The sequence below is a fragment of the Tachypleus tridentatus genome, chromosome 10, assembly GCF_004210375.1.
Source record: "Tachypleus tridentatus isolate NWPU-2018 chromosome 10, ASM421037v1, whole genome shotgun sequence".
NCBI lineage: Eukaryota > Metazoa > Arthropoda > Merostomata > Xiphosura > Limulidae > Tachypleus > Tachypleus tridentatus.
Window position 1 is genome coordinate 101,814,919 of NC_134834.1, and position 27,581 is coordinate 101,842,499.

At 29.2% G+C, this 27,581-nt stretch overlaps 1 protein-coding gene across 1 annotated transcript in view; it reads right to left on the reverse strand.

Annotated features, from left to right (window-relative positions):
* LOC143229976 (endothelin-converting enzyme 1-like) overlaps positions 1 to 27,581 on the reverse strand; it is an 87,983-nt gene that overhangs the window by 52,403 nt on the left and 7,999 nt on the right. The window contains exons 3-7 of the mRNA XM_076462887.1: positions 21,937 to 21,999; positions 18,708 to 18,824; positions 16,680 to 16,766; positions 6,549 to 6,676; positions 1,033 to 1,136 (exon numbers count right to left, since the gene is read on the reverse strand). Of these exons, the coding sequence (XP_076319002.1) occupies positions 1,033 to 1,136; positions 6,549 to 6,676; positions 16,680 to 16,766; positions 18,708 to 18,824; positions 21,937 to 21,999 (499 nt within the window). The remainder of the gene's footprint in view (positions 1 to 1,032; positions 1,137 to 6,548; positions 6,677 to 16,679; positions 16,767 to 18,707; positions 18,825 to 21,936; positions 22,000 to 27,581) is intronic.

Here is a 27,581-nt window from a genome sequence, read left to right on the forward strand (position 1 = left end):
TATAAAATATTGAAAATTGTTATAAATAAAACCCATATTTAAATTATTTTATCTTAATAACTACTTAAGTTAGAAGGAACAAAAGTTAAACAGAGGAATGGTGAGACCCTCAAAGTTTATTCAGGAAAATCTGGACATTGTACACACTGTTTTTTCTAACTCATTTTTATAAGTCATGTTATACTGTTTATCTAAATTGTTTCTATAACCATATTACACCATTTATCTAAATCATTTTCTCAATTCATATTACACTGTTTATCTAAATCACCTTCTCAATAAATAACAATTCCTATTTCTCTTTTATAATCTCTTTCAAAAATATAAGATTGGTGGTTTAAAATAGTGTGTATTAGTGTTCCATACGTGTAACTCTTTGTTAACTGTACTCTACAAAGACTGAACGGTTTTAAGTGTGTATTAGTGTTCCATACGTGTAACTCTTTGTTAACTGTACTCTACAAAGACTGAACGGTTTTACTCAAATTTAGTTATTTTTTAATGAATACTGACTCCATACCGAAACAGAGATCTCATTAGCTGTTATATATCATCTTCTGGGATGCAGACTAAAACTACCTCTGTGATGCTCATTTAATGCAGGAACCCAAAGCATTCATATGCAAGATTCCCAAGCATTTCACAGGCAGAGGTTTGGATGTGGGTTTTTCAGGAAGGTTCTTGGATGTTTATCAGAATACACAAACAAATTTTGATATCTAAATTAAGACCTTGAGAATTCTATTTCCAGGATCAGTTAACAAACTAGAAGATGCTTGCAGTAGCTTTAATTAGTAATGTCCTTGATACAGTGACTGAGAATGATTAAATGCTTTGTCACTTACAGAAACACTCTGTGACGCATTCTAGCTTATCTCAATAAAACATAGCATTCTTACCATGTTTCTATAGACTTTATTTCCACTACAAGTGGTTTTAACTTGAGCATTTCTTTTATAATTACCTTATTTTAAAAGAAAATAAAATGTTTCTAATAAACACAGCTCATTCTTTTGAAATATAAATACATACCTTCAAGGGATTGTCTAAATTTAGTTAATAGGTACTGAAACCGTACAGGTAGATGTTCTAAGTAATGTAATTGAAACCTCCACATCAAGTAGTTATTTATGTCCCTAAAAAAAATTATACTTTATTAAAAATGACATCTCAGAAAATATTCCATCCATATATTGATAATTAGCAAACTTCATATTAAGAGAATAATACGTTTCCTGAAAATAAAATATGCTTAAGGATGCTATATGTAGTGATGTAGTAACATCTGCATTAATAAAACTATACCTTAATCAGAAAACATCTCAGAAAATTTTATATTCAGTGATTATCCATGTTCACTATTTGAAAGCTGAAACCATATTAAGAAAACATTTCAGGAAATGTCATATAAAACAAGTTTCTAATATTTGTAATCACAGATTGAAAGTATACTTTATTCATGAAACTGTGTACTCTTGGGCATCGACAGATATACAGGGTGTTCGGAAAGTCACTGTGCACTTATATATTTATTAACAGACAAAACTGCACAGTGACTTTCCAAACACCCTGTATATTTCCATGGAGGGGCAAAGTCTAAAGCAACATAATATATATCCACAGAATGAATAAAAATATAGGTGACATACCTGCTCCCCCACACACAAACACCCTGTAGATGTTTATATTCAGTGATTACCCCTGTTAATTATTCACACACAGAAACAATTCCTTATTAACTCTCTATATGTTGGAAGGTAAGTGTGTGCATCAGAATCTTTCATGTTAATTATTCACAAACAGAAACAATTCCTTATTAACTCTCTAGATGTTGGTAGGTAAGTGTGCACATCACAATCTTTCATGTTAATTATTCAAAAACAGAAACAATTCCTTATTAACTCTCTAGATGATGGTAGGTAAGTGTGCACATCACAATCTTTCATGTTAATTATTCACAAACAGAAACAATTCCTTATTAACTCTCTATATGTTGGAAGGTAAGTGTGCACATCACAATCTTTCATGTTAATTGTTTACAAACTGAAACAATTCCTTATTAACTCTCTAGATGTTGGTAGGTAAGTGTGCACATCACAATCTTTGTTACAGAGTTACATTTATAACATGAACTTCTTTATTATATATATAGTTTATTTAAAATATATCAAAATATAGATTATTATAACAAATCTCAATATTACACGTTTTAATTTCTGAATTTTGAAAGGAAGTATTGAAATCAATTCTCAATTTACACTTTTATATATCATGTAATATTTATTTAATTGAAATTGCTTATTTTAGGAATTCTTTCCAACCCTATGTTCTTTGGAGGACTTCAACACTTATAAGTTAGGTCTCCCCAAGCTAAAACAAAAGTGTAGAGCGACTGTTTTTCTTGCTTTAATGAGTTATATGTCATAAAATTAAATTCATAAAACACTCCCCTACCTGTCATATGCTGTCTTTGGAAAAGTGAATAATTTTCTGTAACATTTGTAATTAGATAAAATATGACTAACAGAAGAAAAGATAATATGGTTAGCTCATTCTTACAATCATTTTTGTTTATTTTGTATCAATTTCATTGTATGCTATTTGAGCTTACCTCAACCAAGTAATGAAATAATTTTAATGCATAAATAGCTCAGTTAGAGAACCAGTTAAATTATAATTATATTAATACAGTTTTTTGTTGAGTGTTAATATTTCAGGTTATAAACTAAATATTTGAAATAAACACAATTAAGTACAATAATCATACAAAAACTAGGGTTAACTTTCATTGAGAATTTGAGGACAAAAAGTACAAGGCCCACATTTAAATGTTAAATATCTTGTTTTCATATATAGTTTTATAGTTATGTTGAAAAAGGTAATTAAAATTTAAAACATGATGATTGTGATTCCTTCCTATTCTTGTTTATGGTGGACCAAGTCCATATACCATGTTACAGTGGAGAAAACTAAACCCATATACACTTACAGTAAAGAAAACCAAACCCATATAGTGTATTAGAATAGAGAAAACCAAGTCCTTATACGGTGTTAAGAGTAGAGAAAACCAAACCCATATACACTTATAGCAGAGAAAACCAAGTCCATAAACCATGTTACAGTAGAGAAAACCAAGTCCATATATACTGTTACAGTAGAGAAAACCAAACCATACAGTGTTAGAATAGAGAAAACTAAGCCCCTATACAGTGTTAAAAGTAGAGAAAACCAAACCCATAAACACTTACAGTAGAGAAAACCAAACCCATATACATTTATAGTAGAGAAAACCAGGTCCATATACATTGTCAAATGTGAGAGAACCAAACCCATGTAGTATTATAGCAGAGAAACCAAACCCATATAATTATAGTACAAAAAACTAAACCAATAGTGTTACAGTAAAAAAAAAACAAATAAACAAGCCCACATACAGTATTACATCAGAGAAAACCAAGCCCATAATACAGTATTACATTAGAGAAAACCAAGCCCATAATGCAGTATTACATTAGAGAAAATCAAGCACATAATACAGTATTACATTAGAGAAAATCAAGCACATAATACAGTATTACATTAGAAAAAACCAAGCACATAATACAGTATTACATTAGAGAAAACTAAGCCTATAATACAGTATTACGATCAAAAAAATAAGGGATAAAATACAAAGAAAAGATTTTGGAGATTCTAGAGGTTAGGCAAATGAAATCTGAAAACTGTAAATTGAAAAAAGAATTTTTCAGCTTAACACAAATATAACTTTGCACTCAGACTATTCAAGGTCAAAAGAAAATGTTTTGATCTGTAATTTCACATAAATTTACAAAAATAGATGATGAAGAAATATTTACTAAACACTTGGTAGCATTTGCAAAAATACATTTACTATATTAAAAGTCAAAGCATGTATATCTTCAAGGTTATGTGGTGGTTACAAGGTTAGCCAAAATGATCGCACCTAGTGGATTTCTAATATCCATATTAAGTAACTGAAACTGTATGTATTTCTAATATCCATATTAAGTAACTGAAACTGTATGTATTTCTAATATCCATATTAAGTAACTGAAACTGTATGTATTTCTAATATCCATATTAAGTAACTGAAACTGTATGTAGTTAAGTAAACATCTTGTGAATATTGTTTACAATAACAGAAAGTCTCTCCATCATCAACAATGATATTTTACTGAGAAAATTAATGGAAAAAATCAGTTATCAACACCAAGTTCCCACCATGTAAAAGTAAGAATTTCAAATGAAACATGTCAGAAGCAGACACCAAGGTATTTATTGGTACCAGATAAGTCCTGGTTAATTAAGCATGTTTAAATGTGTACTCCTATCAGAACATAAGATGACTCCTAGATGGTTGTACTAGATAAGTCCTGGTTAATTAGGCATGTTTAAATGTGTTCTACTATACTATCACAAGAATATTCCTAGATATTTCATGGTAGTAGATGATCTCTGATTAGTGAGTTGTGTCTAATAATGCACCACTTACATCTTTGAGGGCTATATCATTTCTTGCAGGGTTTCAGGTAACTTTTGTTGTAGGTGAATACTGTCATACATTATTTCATATTTTTAACATAAAGTCTTGTTTGTTTTTTTTGCACTAATAAACTACCTCTGTCAATTTATAACAATCTGAAAGTTATAATTTCCCTACACTGAAAATGTATTTCTGATAGGTACTTACCTCCTCTCACATAGACAGTCATTCTCTCAGTGCTGCCCTCTAGATGCAAAATTGTTCTTGCATACCACAAGCTTTGAGCCTCTACGATCGATATAGTTCAATTTTGTCTCACAATTAAACCATCATGCAACAACTCTCTACCAAGAGGAGTGAAACATATCCTTGTGATGCATGCGACCCACTCTATTGATTCAACTGAACTATCACTTAGTGTTTTGCAGAAAACATAAGCACCAGTTTTCAAAGGAGAGGAAATGTGGGAAGTATGAGAGAAGGAAAGTACCTATCAGAAATACATTTTCAGTATAGGAAAATTATAACTAGTGATTAGATACAGTATATTCAGTTACATAAACAGATGGAATCCTGCATTAAATAGATGAAGGGACCAACATGAGGGAAAGAAGGAAGCATCCAAAGCACACCCTAAACAGGGGAAAATTGTAGTAGGGAATCATACATAGATAACTGCATCACTTTTGTACCAAGTATTTCTTTTGCCCAGTGTGGAAAGAAGAGATTCATACATGGGCAAAAAAGAGAGAAGCACATCCAAAAAGGAAAGATCATTGTTTGGATATGGATCTGAACCACCTGATGTCTGAATCTCACTCACACAGATGACAATAATGTGGGTGAGAATAAAAAGGATGTGCCCCAATAAGATGAATAACAGGTAAGCCTTTACAAAGATGCAAGTTAAGCTTAATTTAATATTGTAGTATGAAAGATATCATTATATGTTAATTAAAAAAACAAACTCTTACTCTTACAAAAAGTAGGTACAAATCTAATTATACATACGTTATTGAAAGTAAGTAACTATAAATAATAACATTAATATCAAAAACTATAACAGTATAAGAGCTTGTCTGTCCAAAGTCGTTGGACTATATTTGAAATGTATGGGCCCTCAAACTCAAGGCCTGATATAAATTAACTCATATAACAATCAGTCTTCCAATACATTAAGTGGACAATTCATCAGTTGAGTACCACCAGTTGAAGCTTGGGTTATTGTGCTGGACGTAATTGATAACATTTTCAAAGTAGAAACATAAGTTTTAGTGAAAACCAAAAAAAATGTGATTAACAATACTCATAAATTGAAGGATAAAGAACAACAGAAAATACATCCACTTCATAGGAAATTTAAAACAACAAAAAGCGTGAGTATAGAGCACAAACAAAAAAATGTTTTGATATTTGCACTGAAAAACATGAAATGACGTTTTATGTAGAATTGAATAGAGAGTGTCACATGTGAGGAGGGTGTGTTGCACTCCTATTGGTGAAGGGTTGTCACATGATGACTTACATGCAAGAAGAGTTGAAACTCATTTATCACAGCATATGTGAGATCTCAAAGCTTGTGGCATGCAAAAAGGTTTACATATAGAGGGCAGCACTGAATTAAAAAAGCTATTTATATAAGAAGTAATGTACCATATAGGAAATGAGTAAAACATAAGATTTTGTTTTTTTTCTTATTTAAGTTCTACATTTACACACACATCAGAACAATTATTTGTGATTCTTACACCTTTTAATAGCAAAATTTGCTTTACACATACAGTCAGGAACAAAGAAAAGGCAATAGTTCTCTTTAATGCCATTAAAATTTGACATTTTGTTTGTTTTAGAGAAAACCACATCAGGTTATATATTTTGGAAACTGAACCCTAGGTTTTAGTGATGTAAGTTAATAAACTTACTGCTGTCCTACACAGAAGCTTTACGTTTTGAAATATTTATTTATTCATATCATTCAATCCTTAAGTTTAGTTTTTATAAATAAGAACTGAAGTTGCTATTATAAGTCGAAACATGGACTTACTCATCAGTCTTTGTGGCTACAAGATAAAAAAGGTGTTCAAAGTACTGTGGATATACAACAGCCACTTGCATCTCAACATGGATTCCAGATGGAGAAAACCAAGCCTGTAGGAGGTCCAACCACTTGAACTATTGGATAAAAGAACACACTGTACACGTTTAATTAAATTTTATGATACATTAAAAAGAAACTTAGTAAAACAACACTATGTGTATATCTGATGCTTTACTTATTTGGTCCAACCACTTGTTAGAGTAAGTTTGAAATTCTGATTGGGTGTTTAGGCAGTTCAGAATAATGGATAATTAATGTATTTTCTAATCTGAATAATATTTAGCACATTTTAACAGCCTCAAATTCATGTACAAAATATGACAAGTGATAATTGAGAAAGCTGTGAATGATGTACTTTTTATGGAGGAGGGAGGTCTACTTGTTTTACATTTATATTCTGCTGTTTTAAATCATATATTATGTTTGTGTCTTTCCATTTTTCAGATAGATTTTGAAATTCAATAACAGAAACTTATATTCATGTTTATGTTTATATATATTTTTGTTGGTTTTTTATTTTTCAGCAATGGGCACAGGACAAGTAGAAGATTTGGCACCTGTCCTGTGAAAGTGGGTTTCCTCAGGGCATTTCTGTTTCCCCCCACAACAAATTCTGAGGCACTTGGATTTGTAGAACCCAGCCAATTCGTGGCCCTAATCACAGGACATTCCACTCATTATTATGGGGTTAGTCTGTGGCTTGCTTCTTTTCTGCTGGCGGGCTCTGGACTTGACCACTTCCTTTCTGCCACCTATGTCTTGCTCTGTGTTCTCACTCAATAAAATAATCTTCCATGAGTGGGAATGAAGAGGAACTACAACATTCCTGAACACCCCTGATGGGGAGAGAATTCCTCAGACTCCACTCTCTCTAAACTAAACCCCTGCCAAGGTTTCATTTCGTATATTCAATTTTTACACAACTGACTTAACATAGTGTCTGAGGGTAAAATTAAAAAGAATGAAACATGAAAGACACAAATAAGTCTGCTTTGTAAATAATTAATTTAGTAAAATTATATAATTAATAACACACACTTGAAATCTCCTCGCAAAATATGAAAATTTTACAAAAATTAACATCAGTATGAAAAACCACTATTCATACTGGCAAGAACCCAATATACAGCATAATTGCATAAAATGATCTTTGCAAAGCAGGAAAAAGACACAAGACTGTTACACACATTGAACTCTATCAGTTCCTAGGTAAACGACCCAAAACATTCTACCACATGTTCAAGTGTAACAGTTTCAAGGTAAACACCTCACAAGACTATCGTAAATTTAAATATACCAGTTCCTAATAAAAAAATTCATAATACTGACACTTATTTAAATTCATCAGTTTATTTACAAACTCACTGAACATCCTAATAGTTCAAAATGTTTGTTTTATATGCTATGTAGCTAATCTACCAATTTATTTCATTTGTGATTTATTCTTACTTTAAAAGTCAGAAAGAATGCTTTTGAAACTTGCTTAATCTGTGATGACGAGAAAACCCAGTTGTAGAGAAAAATTATATATGTAAAAAATGGTTGGTATAGGTAGAGAAAGCACTACATAGAGGAGCAAACAACGTTTTCACTTTCTTCAGTTATCATCAGGCTCACAAAGAAAGAAAGAGGTAACTGATAGGTAGCTGACCAGTCTCAGCATACTTACCTTTTCAAAGGCTACTGCTATATTTCTTGTTAAAAAAAATCTGAAGAATTAACACTCAGATACCACTTTTTCCTTTCCTCTGAGTTACTTTTGACATCTCTTTATGTTTAGCACCATATGATGAAACAATGCATTTTAATATTTTAAAATAAGAATATAGGAACTTTTTACTTACTTAGTTGTAATCATTATCATGCTTATTTTTTAGTTTTGATCACAGAAGGAAGATTTCTTTGATAAAAGTTAATATTAAAAGGTAGTTTTCTTTGATAAAAGTTAATATTAAAAGGTAGTTTTCTTTGATAAAAAGTTAATATTAAAACGAAGTTTTCTTTGATAAAAAGTTAATATTAAAAGGAAGATTTCTTTGATAAAAAGTTAATATTAAAAGGAAGTTTTCTTTAAAAAAAGTTAATATTAAAAGGTAGTTTTCTTTGATAAAAAGTTAATATTAAAAGGAAGATTTCTTTGATAAAAAGTTAATATTAAAAGGAAGTTTTCTTTGATAAAAAGTTAATATTAAAAGGAAGCTTTCTTTGATAAAAAGTTAATATTAAAAGGAAGTTTTCTTTGATAAAAAGTTAATATTAAAAGGAAGTTTTCTTTGATAAAAAGTTAATATTAAAAGGAAGTTTTTTTGATAAAAAGTTAATATTAAAAGGAAGTTTTCTTTGATAAAAAGTTAATATTAAAAGGAAGTTTTCTTTGATAAAAAGTTAATATTAAAAGGAAGCTTTCTTTGATAAAAAGTTAATATTAAAAGGAAGTTTTCTTTGATAAAAAGTTAATATTAAAAGGAAGCTTTCTTTGATAAAAAGTTAATATTACAAGGAAGCTTTCTTTCATAAAAAGTTAATATTAAAAGGAAGCTTTCTTTGATAAAAAGTTAATATTAAAAGGAAGTTTTCTTTGATAAAAATTTAATATTAAAAGGTAGTTTTCTTTGATAAAAAGTTAATATTAAAAGGTAGTTTTCTTTGATAAAAAGTTAATATTACAAGGAAGCTTTCTTTGATAAAAAGTTAATATTAAAAGGAAGCTTTCTTTGATAAAAAGTTAATATTAAAAGGAAGTTTTCTTTGATAAAAATTTAATATTAAAAGGAAGCTTTCTTTGATAAAAAGTTAATATTAAAAGGTAGTTTTCTTTGATAAAAAGTTAATATTAAAAGGAAGTTTTCTTTGATAAAAAGTTAATATTAAAAGGAAGTTTTCTTTGATAAAAAGTTAATATTAAAAGGAAGATTTCTTTGATAAAAAGTTAATATTAAAAGGAAGATTTCTTTGATAAAAAGTTAATATTAAAAGGAAGCTTTCTTTGATAAAAAGTTAATATTAAAAGGTAGTTTTCTTTAAAAAAAAGTTAATATTAAAAGGAAGTTTTCTTTGATAAAAAGTTAATATTAAAAGGAAGCTTTCTTTGATAAAAAGTTAATATTAAAAGGTAGTTTTCTTTGATAAAAAGTTAATATTAAAAGGAAGTTTTCTTTGATAAAAAGTTAATATTAAAAGGAAGATTTCTTTGATAAAAAGTTAATATTAAAAGGAAGTTTTCTTTGATAAAAATTTAATATTAAAAGGAAGCTTTCTTTGATAAAAAGTTAATATTAAAAGGTAGTTTTCTTTGATAAAAAGTTAATATTAAAAGGAAGTTTTCTTTGATAAAAAGTTAATATTAAAAGGAAGTTTTCTTTGATAAAAAGTTAATATTAAAAGGAAGATTTCTTTGATAAAAAGTTAATATTAAAAGGAAGATTTCTTTGATAAAAAGTTAATATTAAAAGGAAGCTTTCTTTGATAAAAAGTTAATATTAAAAGGTAGTTTTCTTTAAAAAAAGTTAATATTAAAAGGAAGTTTTCTTTGATAAAAGTTAATATTAAAAGGAAGCTTTCTTTGATAAAAGTTAATATTAAAGGAAGTTTTTTTGATAAAAGTTAATATTAAAAGGTAGTTTTCTTTGATAAAAGTTAATATTAAAGGAAGATTTATTTGATAAAAGTTAATATTAAAGGAAGTTTTCTTTGATAAAAGTTAATATTAAGGAAGATTTCTTTGGTAAAAGTTAATATTAAAAGGAAGCTTTCTTTGATAAAAAGTTAATATTAAAAGGAAGTTTTCTTTGATAAAAAGTTAATATTAAAAGGAAGTTTTCTTTGATAAAAAGTTAATATTAAAAGGAAGTTTTCTTTGATAAAAATTTAATATTAAAAGGAAGCTTTCTTTGATAAAAAGTTAATATTAAAAGGAAGCTTTCTTTGATAAAAAGTTAATATTAAAAGGTAGTTTTCTTTGATAAAAAGTTAATATTAAAGGAAGTTTTCTTTGATAAAAAGTTAATATTAAAAGGAAGATTTCTTTGATAAAAAGTTAATATTAAAAGGAAGATTTCTTTGATAAAAAGTTAATATTAAAAGGAAGTTTTCTTTGATAAAAAGTTAATATTAAAAGGTAGTTTTCTTTGATAAAAAGTTAATATTAAAAGGAAGTTTTCTTTGATAAAAAGTTAATATTAAAAGGAAGTTTTCTTTGATAAAAAGTTAATATTAAAAGGAAGTTTTCTTTGATAAAAAGTTAATATTAAAAGGAAGATTTCTTTGATAAAAAGTTAATATTAAAAGGTAGTTTTCTTTGATAAAAAGTTAATATTAAAGGAAGTTTCCTTTGATAAAAAGTTAATATTAAAAGGAAGATTTCTTTGATAAAAAGTTAATATTAAAAGGAAGATTTCTTTGATAAAAAGTTAATATTAAAAGGAAGTTTTCTTTGATAAAAAGTTAATATTAAAAGGAAGTTTTCTTTGATAAAAATTTAATATTAAAAGGAAGCTTTCTTTGATAAAAAGTTAATATTAAAAGGAAGCTTTCTTTGATAAAAAGTTAATATTAAAAGGTAGTTTTCTTTGATAAAAAGTTAATATTAAAAGGAAGTTTTCTTTGATAAAAAGTTAATATTAAAAGGAAGTTTTCTTTGATAAAAAGTTAATATTAAAAGGAAGATTTCTTTGATAAAAAGTTAATATTAAAAGGAAGATTTCTTCGATAAAAAGTTAATATTAAAAGAAAGATTTCTTTGATAAAAAGTTAATATTAAAAGGAAGTTTTCTTTGATAAAAAGTTAATATTAAAAGGAAGATTTCTTTGATAAAAAGTTAATATTAAAAGGAAGTTTTCTTTGATAAAAAGTTAATATTAAAAGGAAGTTTTCTTTGATAAAAAGTTAATATTAAAAGGAAGTTTTCTTTGATAAAAATTTAATATTAAAAGGAAGCTTTCTTTGATAAAAAGTTAATATTAAAAGGAAGTTTTCTTTGATAAAAATTTAATATTAAAAGGAAGCTTTCTTTCATAAAAAGTTAATATTAAAAGGTAGTTTTTTTTGATAAAAAGTTAATATTAAAAGGAAGTTTTCTTTGATAAAAAGTTAATATTAAAAGGAAGTTTTCTTTGATAAAAAGTTAATATTAAAAGGAAGTTTTCTTTGATAAAAAGTTAATATTAAAAGGAAGTTTTCTTTGATAAAAAGTTAATATTAAAAGGAAGATTTCTTTGATAAAAATTTAATATTAAAAGGAAGCTTTCTTTGATAAAAATTTAATATTAAAAGGAAGCTTTCTTTGATAAAAAGTTAATATTAAAAGGAAGCTTTCTTTGATAAAAATTTAATATTAAAAGGAAGCTTTCTTTGATAAAAAGTTAATATTAAAGGTAGTTTTCTTTGATAAAAAGTTAATATTAAAAGGAAGTTTTCTTTGATAAAAAGTTAATATTAAAAGGAAGTTTTCTTTGATAAAAAGTTAATATTAAAAGGAAGTTTTCTTTGATAAAAAGTTAATATTAAAAGGAAGTTTTCTTTGATAAAAAGTTAATATTAAAAGGAAGATTTCTTTGATAAAAAGTTAATATTAAAGGTAGTTTTCTTTGATAAAAGTTAATATTAAAGGAAGTTTTCTTTGATAAAAGTTAATATTAAAAGGAAGATTTCTTTGATAAAAAGTTAATATTAAAAGGAAGTTTTTTTGATAAAAAGTTAATATTAAAAGGAAGTTTTTTTTGATAAAAGTTAATATTAAAGGAAGTTTTCTTTGATAAAGGTTAATATTAAAGGAAGTTTTCTTTGATAAAGTTAATATTAAAGGAAGTTTTCTTTGATAAAAAGTTAATATTAAAAGGAAGTTTTCTTTGATAAAAAGTTAATATTAAAAGGAAGCTTTCTTTGATAAAAAGTTAATATTACAAGGAAGCTTTCTTTCATAAAAAGTTAATATTAAAAGGAAGCTTTCTTTGATAAAAAGTTAATAATAAAAGGAAGTTTTCTTTGATAAAAATTTAATATTAAAAGGAAGCTTTCTTTGATAAAAGTTAATATTAAAGGTAGTTTTCTTTGATAAAAAGTTAATATTAAAAGGAAGTTTTCTTTGATAAAAAGTTAATATTAAAAGGAAGATTTCTTTGATAAAAAGTTAATATTAAAAGGTAGTTTTCTTTGATAAAAAGTTAATATTAAAAGGAAGTTTTCTTTGATAAAAAGTTAATATTAAAAGGAAGATTTATTTGATAAAAAGTTAATATTAAAAGGAAGATTTCTTTGATAAAAAGTTAATATTAAAAGGAAGATTTCTTTGATAAAAAGTTAATATTAAAAGGAAGTTTTCTTTGATAAAAAGTTAATATTAAAAGGAAGTTTTCTTTGATAAAAAGTTAATATTAAAAGGAAGCTTTCTTTGATAAAAAGTTAATATTAAAAGGAAGTTTTCTTTGATAAAAAGTTAATATTAAAAGGAAGTTTTCTTTGATAAAAAGTTAATATTAAAAGGAAGCTTTCTTTGATAAAAAGTTAATATTACAAGGAAGCTTTCTTTCATAAAAAGTTAATATTAAAAGGAAGCTTTCTTTGATAAAAAGTTAATATTAAAAGGAAGTTTTCTTTGATAAAAATTTAATATTAAAAGGAAGCTTTCTTTGATAAAAAGTTAATATTAAAAGGTAGTTTTCTTTGATAAAAAGTTAATATTAAAAGGAAGTTTTCTTTGATAAAAAGTTAATATTAAAAGGAAGATTTCTTTGATAAAAAGTTAATATTAAAAGGTAGTTTTCTTTGATAAAAAGTTAATATTAAAAGGAAGTTTTCTTTGATAAAAAGTTAATATTAAAAGGAAGATTTCTTTGATAAAAAGTTAATATTAAAAGGAAGATTTCTTTGATAAAAGTTAATATTAAAAGGTAGTTTTCTTTAAAAAAAGTTAATATTAAAAGGAAGATTTCTTTGATAAAAAGTTAATATTAAAAGGAAGCTTTCTTTGATAAAAAGTTAATATTACAAGGAAGCTTTCTTTGATAAAAAGTTAATATTAAAAGGAAGCTTTCTTTGATAAAAAGTTAATATTTAAAGGTAGTTTTCTTTGATAAAAAGTTAATATTAAAAGGAAGTTTTCTTTGATAAAAAGTTAATATTAAAAGGAAGCTTTCTTTGATAAAAAGTTAATATTAAAAGGAAGCTTTCTTTGATAAAAAGTTAATATTAAAAGGAAGCTTTCTTTGATAAAAAGTTAATATTAAAAGGAAGCTTTCTTTGATAAAAAGTTAATATTAAGTAATTTTTTACTCTTTTTCTATTATACAGGTTTTAAAATTCAACACTTTTACATTTCTGTAACTTTTCACTTTCTTATCAACAAAATATAAAAGTAATTTATTCTCATTGTAATCAAACATCAATTTTGAAAAGTCAAAAGCTGGCCAAAACTGTTCATTTTTACAGTTTATAAAATATGATTTGGTTTGTTTCAAATATGAATCCAATGTTAAGGGTCTATCTGTGCTAGTGTCCCTAATTTGGAAGTGATGGATTAAAGTTAAGGTAACTAGTCAACAATTCTCGTACCCCACTAATATGATAGTGGGATCTGACTGTCACTCTTATAATGTACAGATTACCAAAAGATACCATACCTGACTTTATTTTGAGCAATGAGTTAACAAACATGAACTGACAAACATTTTTTCAATTTGTATTATACAAACAATAACAGTTGAAACTCAGTAACTGAAACAGACAGACAAATATCAGAGTAATACTAGCAATAAGTACAGCTATTTTATGACAGAGGGTAAAGAACAGATTTGTATAACCAACATAATAAAAATTCTGAATACTCATTATATAAATCTAACTACATATTTTATCTATTTTATAGCATGCAAGTTTGGAAGCCTTTACATTGCATGAAGCATATAAACAAATGCTTTTAAGGATACTCAAATAATGAAAGTCATGCATTGTTCCATGAAACTGTATGTTTTCTGAAGAAATTTGAAATAAGATGGATCTAAGTTTTATGTTCTCAGAAAATGTATAATGACTCCTTCAATGCAATTTGAGGTTTAGAGAAAGAATTAAAGCATCTAATACTGAACATAATACAGCAGTTAATACATACCTAAAGATAATTCTATTTCACAGTATGTTTAGTATTCCTTTTTCAATTAGAAAAATTTGAAATAAGAAGGAAGTCTCAATAGCCAAAGCTGTAACAAGATCTCAAATTGGTCAATGGATATAGTTATAAGCTACAAGCTTGTATTTGAAAAAAAACTCAGAGCTATTCTGTGAGCCACTATGTTGTAGTTAAAAATACATCAAATTAAAAACCATATCCTTAAGAAAATTCTAAAAACTAAACTTACAATCCTTAAGAAAAAGACAAATTTACATATATCTTGTTAGATGCAAAACGATCTATATAATTGTCCATATAGTTGCACATTCATCAACAAATACTATTAGAAGCAAAATGAACCATAAAATTACATGTATAGTTGCACAAGAAACAACAAGTATGGTTAAAAGGAAAATGAAATACAGAATTATCTGTATAGTTTGCCTGAAAATGAATTCACCAAAAATACAACAAAAGTAAGTAAATTTTATAGGGCTATTAGAAATATTAATCTAATCTTTGGTAATTTTTCGTCAGGTTCACAAAGACCGAAGAAGGTTGAAACATTGGTCACTCCTCTATGTGAAAAACAAAAATCTCAACCCAAACGAGCCATTTTTACATATATATTTTTCTCTACAAGTGGGTTTTCTTGACATCACTGATTTCAAGTTTATTCACTCTGATTTTTTTTATTCAATAGTGAAGAGGTAAGATTTTGCATACAGTTTAAGCATATAAAGTGATTGTAGATTTACATACTGTATTTAGGTGGTTACATAAGGTCATTTGAATAATAATGTAGATTTTGCCAAAAATAAAAAAAAATTAACTAAATTTTACAGGGTTGTAAATCAGAAACTATTAGAGATATTGATCTAATGTTTGGTAATTTGTCATTATATGGGTAAATGAGCACATGTGAATTTTTTCAAGGCATTCTGTGGGGGTCATCAGCACCCCCCTGGATGATTTGACATGGAATGACCCTGTTTCACTTCATCAACAAGACTGTTATGTAAGGCTGTGTTAACATTAGGCCTTAATAACTGCTGGAATGGGTACAGGAACTTACAAAAAAGAAATATAAAAAGATGTATATAAATGGCTATAGGATACTTTAATTCTTATTAAATAAATTAAATGAAAGCTTCAATAAGAACTATCAAAAAGTAAGCTATTTTTTTAATTTTTTATAAGAACAAAGTTATTTTTATTACACACCAAAGACGACAAACACAGTAAAACTGTAAGTAATAATTTTTTGAATAAAGTATTTAGTTTCATAAAAAACCTTTCTTTGAAAGTTTTACAATAATGTAAAAATAATAAATAATAGATAAGTAAAGGCAACAATAAAGGTAAGTATTTCTAATTGTTTCTTAAAAAAACAATATCACAATAGGGTCTTCTCGAAATTTCAAAACTGCAAATTCATAAAAATATCATATATAAAAATAACATAATTTATCTGGAAAAGCCACATAACCTCTTGAAAGTTCAGTTCAAGTTTCAAACTATTTCATCCAGTAGGTTTTGTTTGAAATACAATAAACTGAATCACACAATACATGTACTAAACCAGTGCTTTTCAGAGTTGAAATAAAATGCATGTTCTAAAGTAAAACTTGTTACCAATGAAGCTGCTAAGCCTAAAATCAGCAAAAAAATCAATGTAAGTATACAGGGCAACATTTATGAAGACACATGTTACTTAAGTACTTGTTACCTTTCTTTTCCGTTGAATACTTTTTTTCTCACAAGTGTTGAGTGACTTCAGCCTTACACTGAGCTTGAAATCAACAGATGAATTATTTTAAAAAAACATTTGTAGTAACTAACTGTTTACAGCTACATCTCTGAAAGTATTTCACCTGGACACCTCTTTTTCCGAGTTCATCATTTTGTTTAAAGCTAATTTAAAAGTTCTTAACACTTGCTAGTCACATAGAAAGGTTACAATAAAACTTACATTTGGTGCCAAACTTCTCAACTCCTTGATAGACATTTTCTTATAACTTTCCTCAGAATTCAGTAGCATTTCTCGTGATGGCAATATCTGTAATAAATATCATATTCCAATAATAATATCTGTAATAAGTATCATATTCCAATAATAATATTTGTAATAAGTATCATATTCCAATAATAATATCTGTAATAAGTATCATATTCCAATAATACTTATGATACAAACATAATTCTACACTCTTCTCCTTCATGTGTTTACTGGAACACATAATGTATTTCACAACACATCAGAATGCAACAAATTATTATTTGTGTTAAAACTTTAAAAACAGTGATCTCACAGAAATTTAAAAAAGGCACATTTAATTAAATAAACAACATGCACTAGCAACATTCATAACATACAGCCACCCTAGTGAACTGTACAACAACAGAAAAAACAATTCCTTCATCTATATTTCTAAGTTCGATCATTATTACACACCTAAACTAATTACAGTGAATAATAAATTGAACAAAAAGTAATTCTTCTGTACTTGTCATCCAGTTTCAGAATTAACATTTTCTTAAATCAAAAATGTACATCCGGTAATATTTCATCTGCTAGAGTTTCTTTGCATTGGTTTTATTTTTTTTCACTTGCTCCAATCTTTTATTCCCTGGTTAATTGCCCTTGTAATGTATATAAGGTTTTCCTTCAGATAACATTATCACTGGCCCAATCTGCAATCTCTGATGCTGGCTCTTAGTGGGAAGGAAAGGTGGCAGAGAGTGAATGGAGGTAAGGATTATTGGAAATTCATTTTCATTTTAAGAAAATGCTAACTTTCAAAACATACTACAGCTGGAGCCCCACACTAATAAGAAAAAGGGGACAGTGAAAGCATCATCCATACAGAATGCTACTACACATATCATGGCTGTTCCAACAGAAAATTAGCAGCCTACTTGGGGAACTGTACAATATCCAGAACAGGTATGTTTTTTGCCCAGAATTTAATCCATGAACTGCATGTAGAACTTTATGTGATCTGGCATCACTACTTCACTCCAACCAGACAGCCAAGGTCCCATTGCTCATGGCTAGAATTATATAGCCATGCCCCCAAAAATCCCACATCAGTAGTTAGGGCATTTGGACCACAATATGATTACACTTGTGAGTGGATTCTAATCTGTAACTATAGGGTAATGTATTTTAAGCCAATCACAACAAGAAGGTAAGCAAGAACAAAGAGGACAAATTCTCTCTTCAACCTGAAAAATTCTGAATGGTAACATCCAAACTCAAAATGACAGAATCCTATATACCTTACTCAACATTTGAATGGTAACACGCAAACTCAAAATGACAGAATCCTATACACCTTACTCAACGTTCGAATGGTAACACGCAAACTCAAAATGACAGAATCCTATATACCTTACTCAACATCTGAATGGTAACACGCAAACTCAAAATGACAGAATCCTATATACCTTACTCAACATCTGAATGGTAACATCCAAACTCAAAATGACAGAATCCTATATACCTTACTCAACATCTAAATGGTAACATCCAAACTGAAAATGACAGAATCCTATACACCTTACTCAACGTGCGAATGGTAACATCCAAACTCAAAATGACAGAATCCTATATACCTTACTCAACATCTGAATGGTAACATCCAAACTCAAAATGACAGAATCCTATACACCTTACTCAACCCGAAGAAACTGAATTCATCCATTCTAGAATTAGGAACACTCATCCTCATTTCCTGACCATATGGAAAAGATAAATTCCACTAGCTTGAGATTACTCAATAAAAACATACATTTGAATGATCATAGAAAAATTTCTTTGCTATACCCAGCTTTTTACTGCCTGACTGGTGATAGTATAACCCAATATCTTCAAGCATGTTAGTATTAGTACAAAAAAGTAAAATATACACACTCATTATATTATTAGTTTTGCTACTTGCTTCTCAATATGTCATGCTTATTCTAAATTTAGTTTAAGTTAAATCTCTGGACCCACCTTGGCAATTTCTTTTTCAAACTGGAATATTTTTTCTGAAAAATGGTAAGCATGTCCTGGTTTACAACTAAATTCGTTGGCTAGCTCCTGAATGAATTTCTTATATGCTCTGATTATCTTGAAGAAAACAATATATTAGCAGTTTTCTGTATATATACATAGACAATAAAATTATAGCTTTTTTTTGTATACTTTGATTAATTACTGGAAGCTAGCACCAATATATTATTAACCATTAGTATCGATGAATTAATTTGTCTGATTTTCAATTAAACCAAAGTTTCTTAAGTAAATGCAACTCATAAAAAAATTCAAACAGGGTGAAAATCCTCTTTAAAATTATAAACCAGAAATGAAGAGAAAAAGTACAAAAATGTTTTTTACACCTGACAGATTAGTTCAAGTGATCTCAAACATTGGCAATTATGAAAACCCCATATTCATACAACTTCAAGGTTTATCACTTCACACTTTGATAGTCTAGTATCATTTTTATGAAGCTTAAAACACATGACTCTGAAATGAGATGATACAGTGATCCACATCAGGACATTGGTAATATGCTGATATTAATGCAAAGCCTCACCTGATTGTCATTACAACCTAATATTAACACAAACCTCACTTGATCCTCATCAAGACACTGCTAGTACTAACCTAATATTAACACAAACCTCACTTGATCCTCATCAAGATATTGCTGGTACTATCCTAATATTAATACAAACTACACTTGATCCTCATCAAGACACTGCTAGTACTATCCTAATATTAATACAAACTTCACTTGATCCTCATCAAGACACTGCTAGTACTATCCTAATATTAACACACAAACCTCACTTGATCCTCATCAAGACACTGCTAGTACTATCCTAATATTAATACAAACTTCACTTGATCCTCATCATGACACTGCTAGTACTATCCTAATATTAACACACAAACCTCACTTGATCCTCAAGACACTGCTAGTACTATCCTAATATTAATACAAACCTAACTTGATCCTCATCAAGACACTGCTAGTACTATCCTAATATTAACACAAACCTCACTTGATCCTCATCAAGACACTGTTAGTACTATCCTAATATTAACACACAAGCCTCACTTGATCCTCATCAAGACACCGCTAGTACTATCCTAATATTAACACAAACCTCACTTGATCCTCATCAAGACACTGCTAGTACTATCCTAATATTAACACAAACCTCACTTGATCCTCATCAAGACACTGCTAGTACTATCCTAATATTAATACAAACCTCACTTGATCCTCATCAAGACACTGCTAGTACTATCCTAATATTAATACAAAAACCTCACTTGATCCTCATCAAGACACTGCTAGTACTATCCTAATATTAATACAAACTTCACTTGATCCTCATCAAGACACTGCTAGTACTATCTAATATTAACACACAAGCTTCACTTGATCCTCATCAAGACACTGCTAGTACTATCCTAATATTAACACAAACCTCACTTGATCCTCATCAAGACACTGCTAGTACTATCCTAATATTAATACAAACCTCACTTGATCCTCATCAAGACACTGCTAGTACTATCCTAATATTAACACAAACTTCACTTGATCCTCATCAAGACACTGCTAGTACTATCCTAATATTAATACAAACCTCACTTGATCCTCATCCAGACACTGCTAGTACTATCCTAATATTAATACAAGCCTCACTTGATCCTCATCAAGACACTGCTAGTACTATCCTAATATTAACACAAACCTCACTTGATCCTCATCAAGACACTGCTAGTACTATCCTAATATTAATACAAACCTCACTTGATCCTCATCAAGACACTGCTAGTACTATCCTAATATTAACACAAACCTCACTTGATCCTCATCAAGACACTGCTAGTACTATCCTAATATTAATACAAACCTCACTTGATCCTCATCAAGACACTGCTAGTACTATCCTAATATTAACACAAACCTCACTTGATCCTCATCAAGACACTGCTAGTATTATCCTAATATTAATACAAACCTCACTTGATCCTCATCAAGACACTGCTAGTACTATCCTAATATTAATACAAACCTCACTTGATCCTCATCAAGACACTGCTAGTACTATCCTAATATTAATACAAACCTCACTTGATCCTCATCAAGACACTGCTAGTACTATCCTAATATTAATACAAACTTCACTTGATCCTCATCAAGACACTGCTAGTACTATCCTAATATTAATACAAACTTCACTTGATCCTCATCAAGACACTGCTAGTACTATCCTAATATTAACACAAACTTCACTTGATCCTCATCAAGACACTGCTAGTACTATCCTAATATTAATACAAACCTCACTTGATCCTCATCAAGACACTGCTAGTACTATCCTAATATTAACACAAACTTCACTTGATCCTCATCAAGACACTGCTAGTACTATCCTAATATTAATACAAACCTCACTTGATCCTCATCAAGACACTGCTAGTACTATCCTAATATTAATACAAGCCTCACTTGATCCTCATCAAGACACTGCTAGTACTATACTAATATTAATACACAAACCTCACTTGATCCTCATCAAGACACTGCTAGTACTATCCTAATATTAATACAAGCCTCACTTGATCCTCATCAAGACACTGCTAGTACTATCCTAATATTAATACAAGCCTCACTTGATCCTCATCAAGACACTGCTAGTACTATACTAATATTATACACAAACCTCACTTGATCCTCATCAAGACACTGCTAGTACTATCCTAATATTAATACAAGCCTCACTTGATCCTCATCAAGACACTGCTAGTACTATCCTAATATTAATACAAACCTCACTTGATCCTCATCAAGACACTGCTAGTACTATCCTAATATTAACACAAACTTCACTTGATCCTCATCAAGACACTGCTAGTACTATCCTAATATTAATACAAGCCTCACTTGATCCTCATCAAGACACTGCTAGTACTATCCTAATATTAATACAAACCTCACTTGATCCTCATCCAGACACTGCTAGTACTATCCTAATATTAATACAAGCCTCACTTGATCCTCATCAAGACACTGCTAGTACTATCCTAATATTAATACAAAGCCTCACCTGATCCTCATCAAGACATTTCTGGTACTATCCTAATATTAATACAAAGCCTCACCTGATCCTCATCAAGACATTTCTGGTACTATCCTAATATTAATACAAAGCCTCACCTGATCCTCATTAGGACTGTGGTAGTAGCTTGGATCTGGTAGTCCAATGTTTGCCGGCTCTATCTATAACATCAAATTATGAAGTTAATATGAGTTAGAGAACTTCATGAACTGTGACACAACATGAACACAAGAGCATGAAGTGTAAGTTACTTTAGTACATTATATTACAGATACTCACTCTGAAAAACATCTTGGTTTGCATTTTCCATTGCAAGTCAGCTAGTATACATTATATTGAATGTCTGGTGATGCAAGGTTGTTTTCTACAAATTTAAGGACAGAGCATAGGTCCCTAACATTGAGGTCTGTTTACTCACTGCAAATTACCAGATTCAATAAAAATGCATAATACACCAGATACAATGATCTAGATTTACTTCAAATTAATATTAAAAATGTTTGTAACACAATTCATATACACGTTTATAAAAATAAAACTATTATTTCATTTTACCAATTCATACAGAGTTTTGCATGTCAAGCTTCTAGTAAGCAACTAGCATCAGATCAATAGTAATAACAAAGTAGACATATCAAGTTTTCAGTATAAGAACTAGTATCTGATTAACAGTAATAACAAAGTAGACACATCAAGTGTTTAGTATCAGAACTAGGATCTGACTAACAATAATAACAAAGTAGACACATCAAGTGTTTGGTGTAAGAACTAGTATCTGATTAACAATAATAACAAAGTAGACACTTCAAGTTTTTACTATAAGAACTAGTATCTGATTAACAATAATAACAAAGTAGATACATCAAGAGTTTAGTATAAGAACTGGTATCTGATTAACAGTAATAACAAAGTAGACACATCAAGTGTTTAGTATCAGAACTAGGATCTGATTAACAGTAATAACAAAGTAGACACATCAAGTGTTTTGTATCAGAACTAGTATCTGATTAACAATAATAACAAAGTAGACACATCAAGTGTTTAGTATCAGAACGAGTATCTGATTAACAGTAATAACAAAGTAGACACATCAAGTTTTTAGTATAAGAACTAGGATCTGATTAACAATAATAACAAAGTAGACACATCAAGTTTTTAGTATAAGAACTAGGATCTGATTAACAATAATAACAAAGTAGACACATCAAGTTTTTAGTATAAGAACTAGGATCTGATTAACAATAATAACAAAGTAGATACATCAAGTGTTTAGTGTAAGAACTAGGATCTGATTAACAATAATAACAAAGTAGACACATCAAGTTTTTAGTATAAGAACTAGGATCTGATTAACAATAATAACAAAGTAGACACATCAAGTTTTTAGTATCAGAACTAGTATCTGATTAACAGTAATAACAAAGTAGACACATCAAGTTTTTAGTATAAGAACTAGGATCTGATTAACAATAATATCAAAGTAGACACATCAAGTTTTTAGTATAAGAACTAGGATCTGATTAACAATAATAACAAAGTAGACACATCAAGTTTTTAGTATAAGAACTAGGATCTGATTAACAATAATAACAAAGTAGACACATCAAGTGTTTAGTGTAAGAACTAGGATCTGATTAACAATAATAACAAAGTAGACACATCAAGTGTTTAGTGTAAGAACTAGTATCTGATTAACAGTAATAACAAAGTAGATACATCAAGTGTTTAGTATAAGAACTAGGATCTGATTAACAATAATAACAAAGTAGACACATCAAGTATTTAGTATAAGAACTAGGATCTGATTAACAATAATAACAAAGTAGACACATCAAGTGTTTAGTGTAAGAACTAGTATCTGATTAACAATAATAACAAAGTAGACACATCAAGTTTTTAGTATAAGAACTAGGATCTGATTAACAATAATAACAAAGTAGACACATCAAGTGTTTAGTGTAAAAAATAGGATCTGATTAACAATAATAACAAAGTAGACACATCAAGTGTTTAGTGTAAGAACTAGTATCTGATTAACAGTAATAACAAAGTAGACACATCAAATGTTTAGTGTAAGAACTAGGATCTGATTGACAATAATAACAAAGTAGACACATCAAGTGTTTAGTGTAAGAACTAGTATCTGATTAACAGTAATAACAAAGTAGACACATCAAGTGTTTAGTGTAAGAACTAGGATCTGATTAACAATAATAACAAAGTAGACACATCAAGTGTTTAGTGTAAGAACTAATATCTGATTAACAGTAATAACAAAGTAGACACATCATGTGTTTAGTGTAAGAACTAGTACCTGACTAACAGTAATAACAAAGTAAATACATCAAGTGTTTAGTGTAAGAAGTATCATCAGATGAACAGTAATAACAAATGTTTAGTGTAAAAACTAGTATCTGAATAACAGTAATAACGAGGTGAATACATAAAGCTTCTAGTGTAAGAACCAGCACCTGATAAACAGTACAAAAAAAATGAATACATCAAGCTTCTAGTGTAAGAACTAGTATCTGATGAACAATTAAAACAAAGTGGACACATCAAGCTTCTAGTATAAGAACAACAGTATCTGATGAACACTAACAACAAAATGGACACATCAAGCTTCTAGTATAAAATCAACAGTATTTGATGAACACAAACAACAAAATGGACACGTCAAGCTTTTAGTATAAAATCAACAGTATCTGATGAACACTAACAACAAAATGGACACATCAAGCTTCTAGTATAAAATCAACAGTATCTGATGAACACTAACAACAAAATGGACACGTCAAGCTTCTAGTATAAAATCAACAGTATCTGATGAACACTAACAACAAAATGGACACGTCAAGCTTTTAGTATAAAATCAACAGTATCTGATGAACACTAACAACAAAATGGACACGTCAAGCTTTTAGTATAAAATCAACAGTATCTGATGAACACTAACAACAAAATGGACACATCAAGCTTCTAGTATAAAATCAACAGTATCTGATGAACACTAACAACAAAATGGACACATCAAGCTTCTAGTATAAAATCAACAGTATCTGTTGAACACTAACAACAAAATGGGCACATCAAGCTTTTAGTATAAAATCAACAGTATCTGATGAACACTAACAACAAAATGGACACGTCAAGCTTCTAGTATAAAATCAACAGTATCTGATGAGCACTAACAACAAAATGGACACGTCAAGCTTCTAGTATAAAATCAACAGTATCTGATGAACACTAACAACAAAATGGACACATCAAGCTTTTAGTATAAAATCAACAGTATCTGATGAACACTAACAACAAAATGGACACGTCAAGCTTCTGGTATAAAATCAACAGTATCTGATGAACACTAACAACAAAATGGACACGTCAAGCTTCTAGTATAAAATCAACAGTATCTGATGAACACTAACAACAAAATGGACACGTTAAGCTTCAAGTAAAAATCAACAGTATCTGATGAACACTAACAACAAAATGGACACGTCAAGCTTTTAGTATAAAATCAACAGTATCTGATGAACACTAACAACAAAATGGACACGTCAAGCTTCTAGTATAAAATCAACATTATCTGATGAACACTAACAACAAAATGGACACATCAAGTTTCTAGTATAAAATCAACAGTATCTGATGAACAGTAATAACAAGGTGAACATATCAAGCTTCTGATGTAAGAACCAGTACCTGATAAACAGTAATAACAAAATGGATACATCAAGCTTCTAATGTAAGAGTTAGAACCTCATTAACAGGAATAACAAGATGGACACATCAAGCTCTAGTGCAGGGGTCACCAAACTATGGCCCATGGGCCACATAGGCCCTCAAGATCATTTTGTCCGGTCCGTCAGCAGCTAGCCGCTTGGATATAAAAAGTAACTAACATTTCATCAAATATCTGACTGTCATAACAAAATAAATCACACCGATGATCGCTTTAAGCTGGCAAACACAAGATGTTATGACAAAAAGAAACAAGGCTGTCACGTGCATTTTTAACCAATAGAAAAATTCTTCTTTCATCCTTGCTGCCCGTTTATTCATTTCGAGGCATGTATCTATGAAGGCATTAGGATATCAAAAACAAGTACAGACTTAACCCTCGTCCTATCGACTCATCTTGTAAATTCAGCGGCCTAGGGTTACCGCTTCAGCAAGCTCATTTCTCTCAGTAATAACTTGTTCTTAGGTAAGTGATGTGGCAAATGTACATTTCAATATATTTTGTTTGTGCATTCTTGGACCAGTACAATACTATTCAAACAGCGTTCTGTGTTTTTCATCTTCAGATCCTGTTTTTTTTCACCAATCGTTTTGGCTGCTTTTAAAAGAAGAAAAGTGGACTCTGAGTGTCGTGAAGAATGGGGAGAAAAGTACTTCTTTGTGAAAACCAGAAAGCTACTTGTGTGATATTCACCGAAAGTGTTGCCATTTTGAAAGAGTACAATCTTTGGCATCACTATGAAACAAAATATCTATCAACATATTTGAAATTTTCAGGAAAGTTCCGTTCTGAGAAATTTGAATCCATGAAACGTGTTTTTGAATCTCAAAAGAATCTCTTCACGAGAAAGTTTGCTGAAAATGAATCTGTCACTCATACAAGTTACAAAATAGTGCATAGGATGGCAGAGCGAGGAAAACATTTTACTGACGGCAACTTCATCAAAGAGTGTATGATGGAAGCAGCAAATGAGCTGTGTTCTGAAAAAGCCAATATCTTTGAAAGTATCAGCCTTTGAGCAACTTTGGTTGTACAGAGAGCAGATCCACTTCTGTCAGATCCAACCTGGTTGTCAAAGTTGTCATTTTTGGTTGACATCACATCCCACATGAATGAATTGAACTGGAAACTTCAGGGGAAGAATAACCTTGTCTGTGATCTCTATAGAATCATTAAAGGAATTTGTAGAAACATGTCATTGTTTGAAGCACATTTGGAAGGAGGAAACCTCTCTTATTTTCAGTGTTTCAATGAGTTTCATGCTGGAATCACAGAAGATGTTAACTTGGAGTTTCAGAAAAAGATTATTGGTGATTTAAATAAGTGACATTTTCCTTTTTCAGAATCCTTTTGATTGTGTCATTGATGACGTGCCAGTGGAACTTCAGCTGGAGGTCATCAATTTGCAAGGAAATGACTTGTTGAAAGCAAAACATAGAGAGGGGCAACTTACTGACTTTTACAACTGCATACCTGAAGATGATTTTCCAAAGCTTGAAGCATATCGCATCTGGTATGGCATCAGTGTTCGGAACAACTAATGTCTGTGAACAAGCATTTTCAAAAATGAAGTGTGTGAAGTTGGTACATCAGTCAAGGTTGACTGATGAACATTTGAGAGCAATTTTAATGATTGGATGCAGCAATTCAAAACCGAAGTTGGTACATCAGTCAAGGTTGACTGATGGACATTTGAGAGCAATTTTAATGATTGGATGCAGCAATTCAAAACCGAACATTGAAAATATTTTGAAAGCCAAATGCCAGTTTCATAAATCTCACTAACTTTTTTGCAGCTTAGTGAAATTCAAATATGTACTCAATCAACAGTATCTGATGAACACTAACAACAAAATCAAGCTTCTAGTATAAAATCAACAGTATCTGATGAACAGTAATAACAAGGTGGACATATCAAGCTTCTGATGTAAGAACCAGTACCTAATAAACAGTAATAACAAAATGGACACATCAAGCATCTAGTGTGAGAGCTAGAAT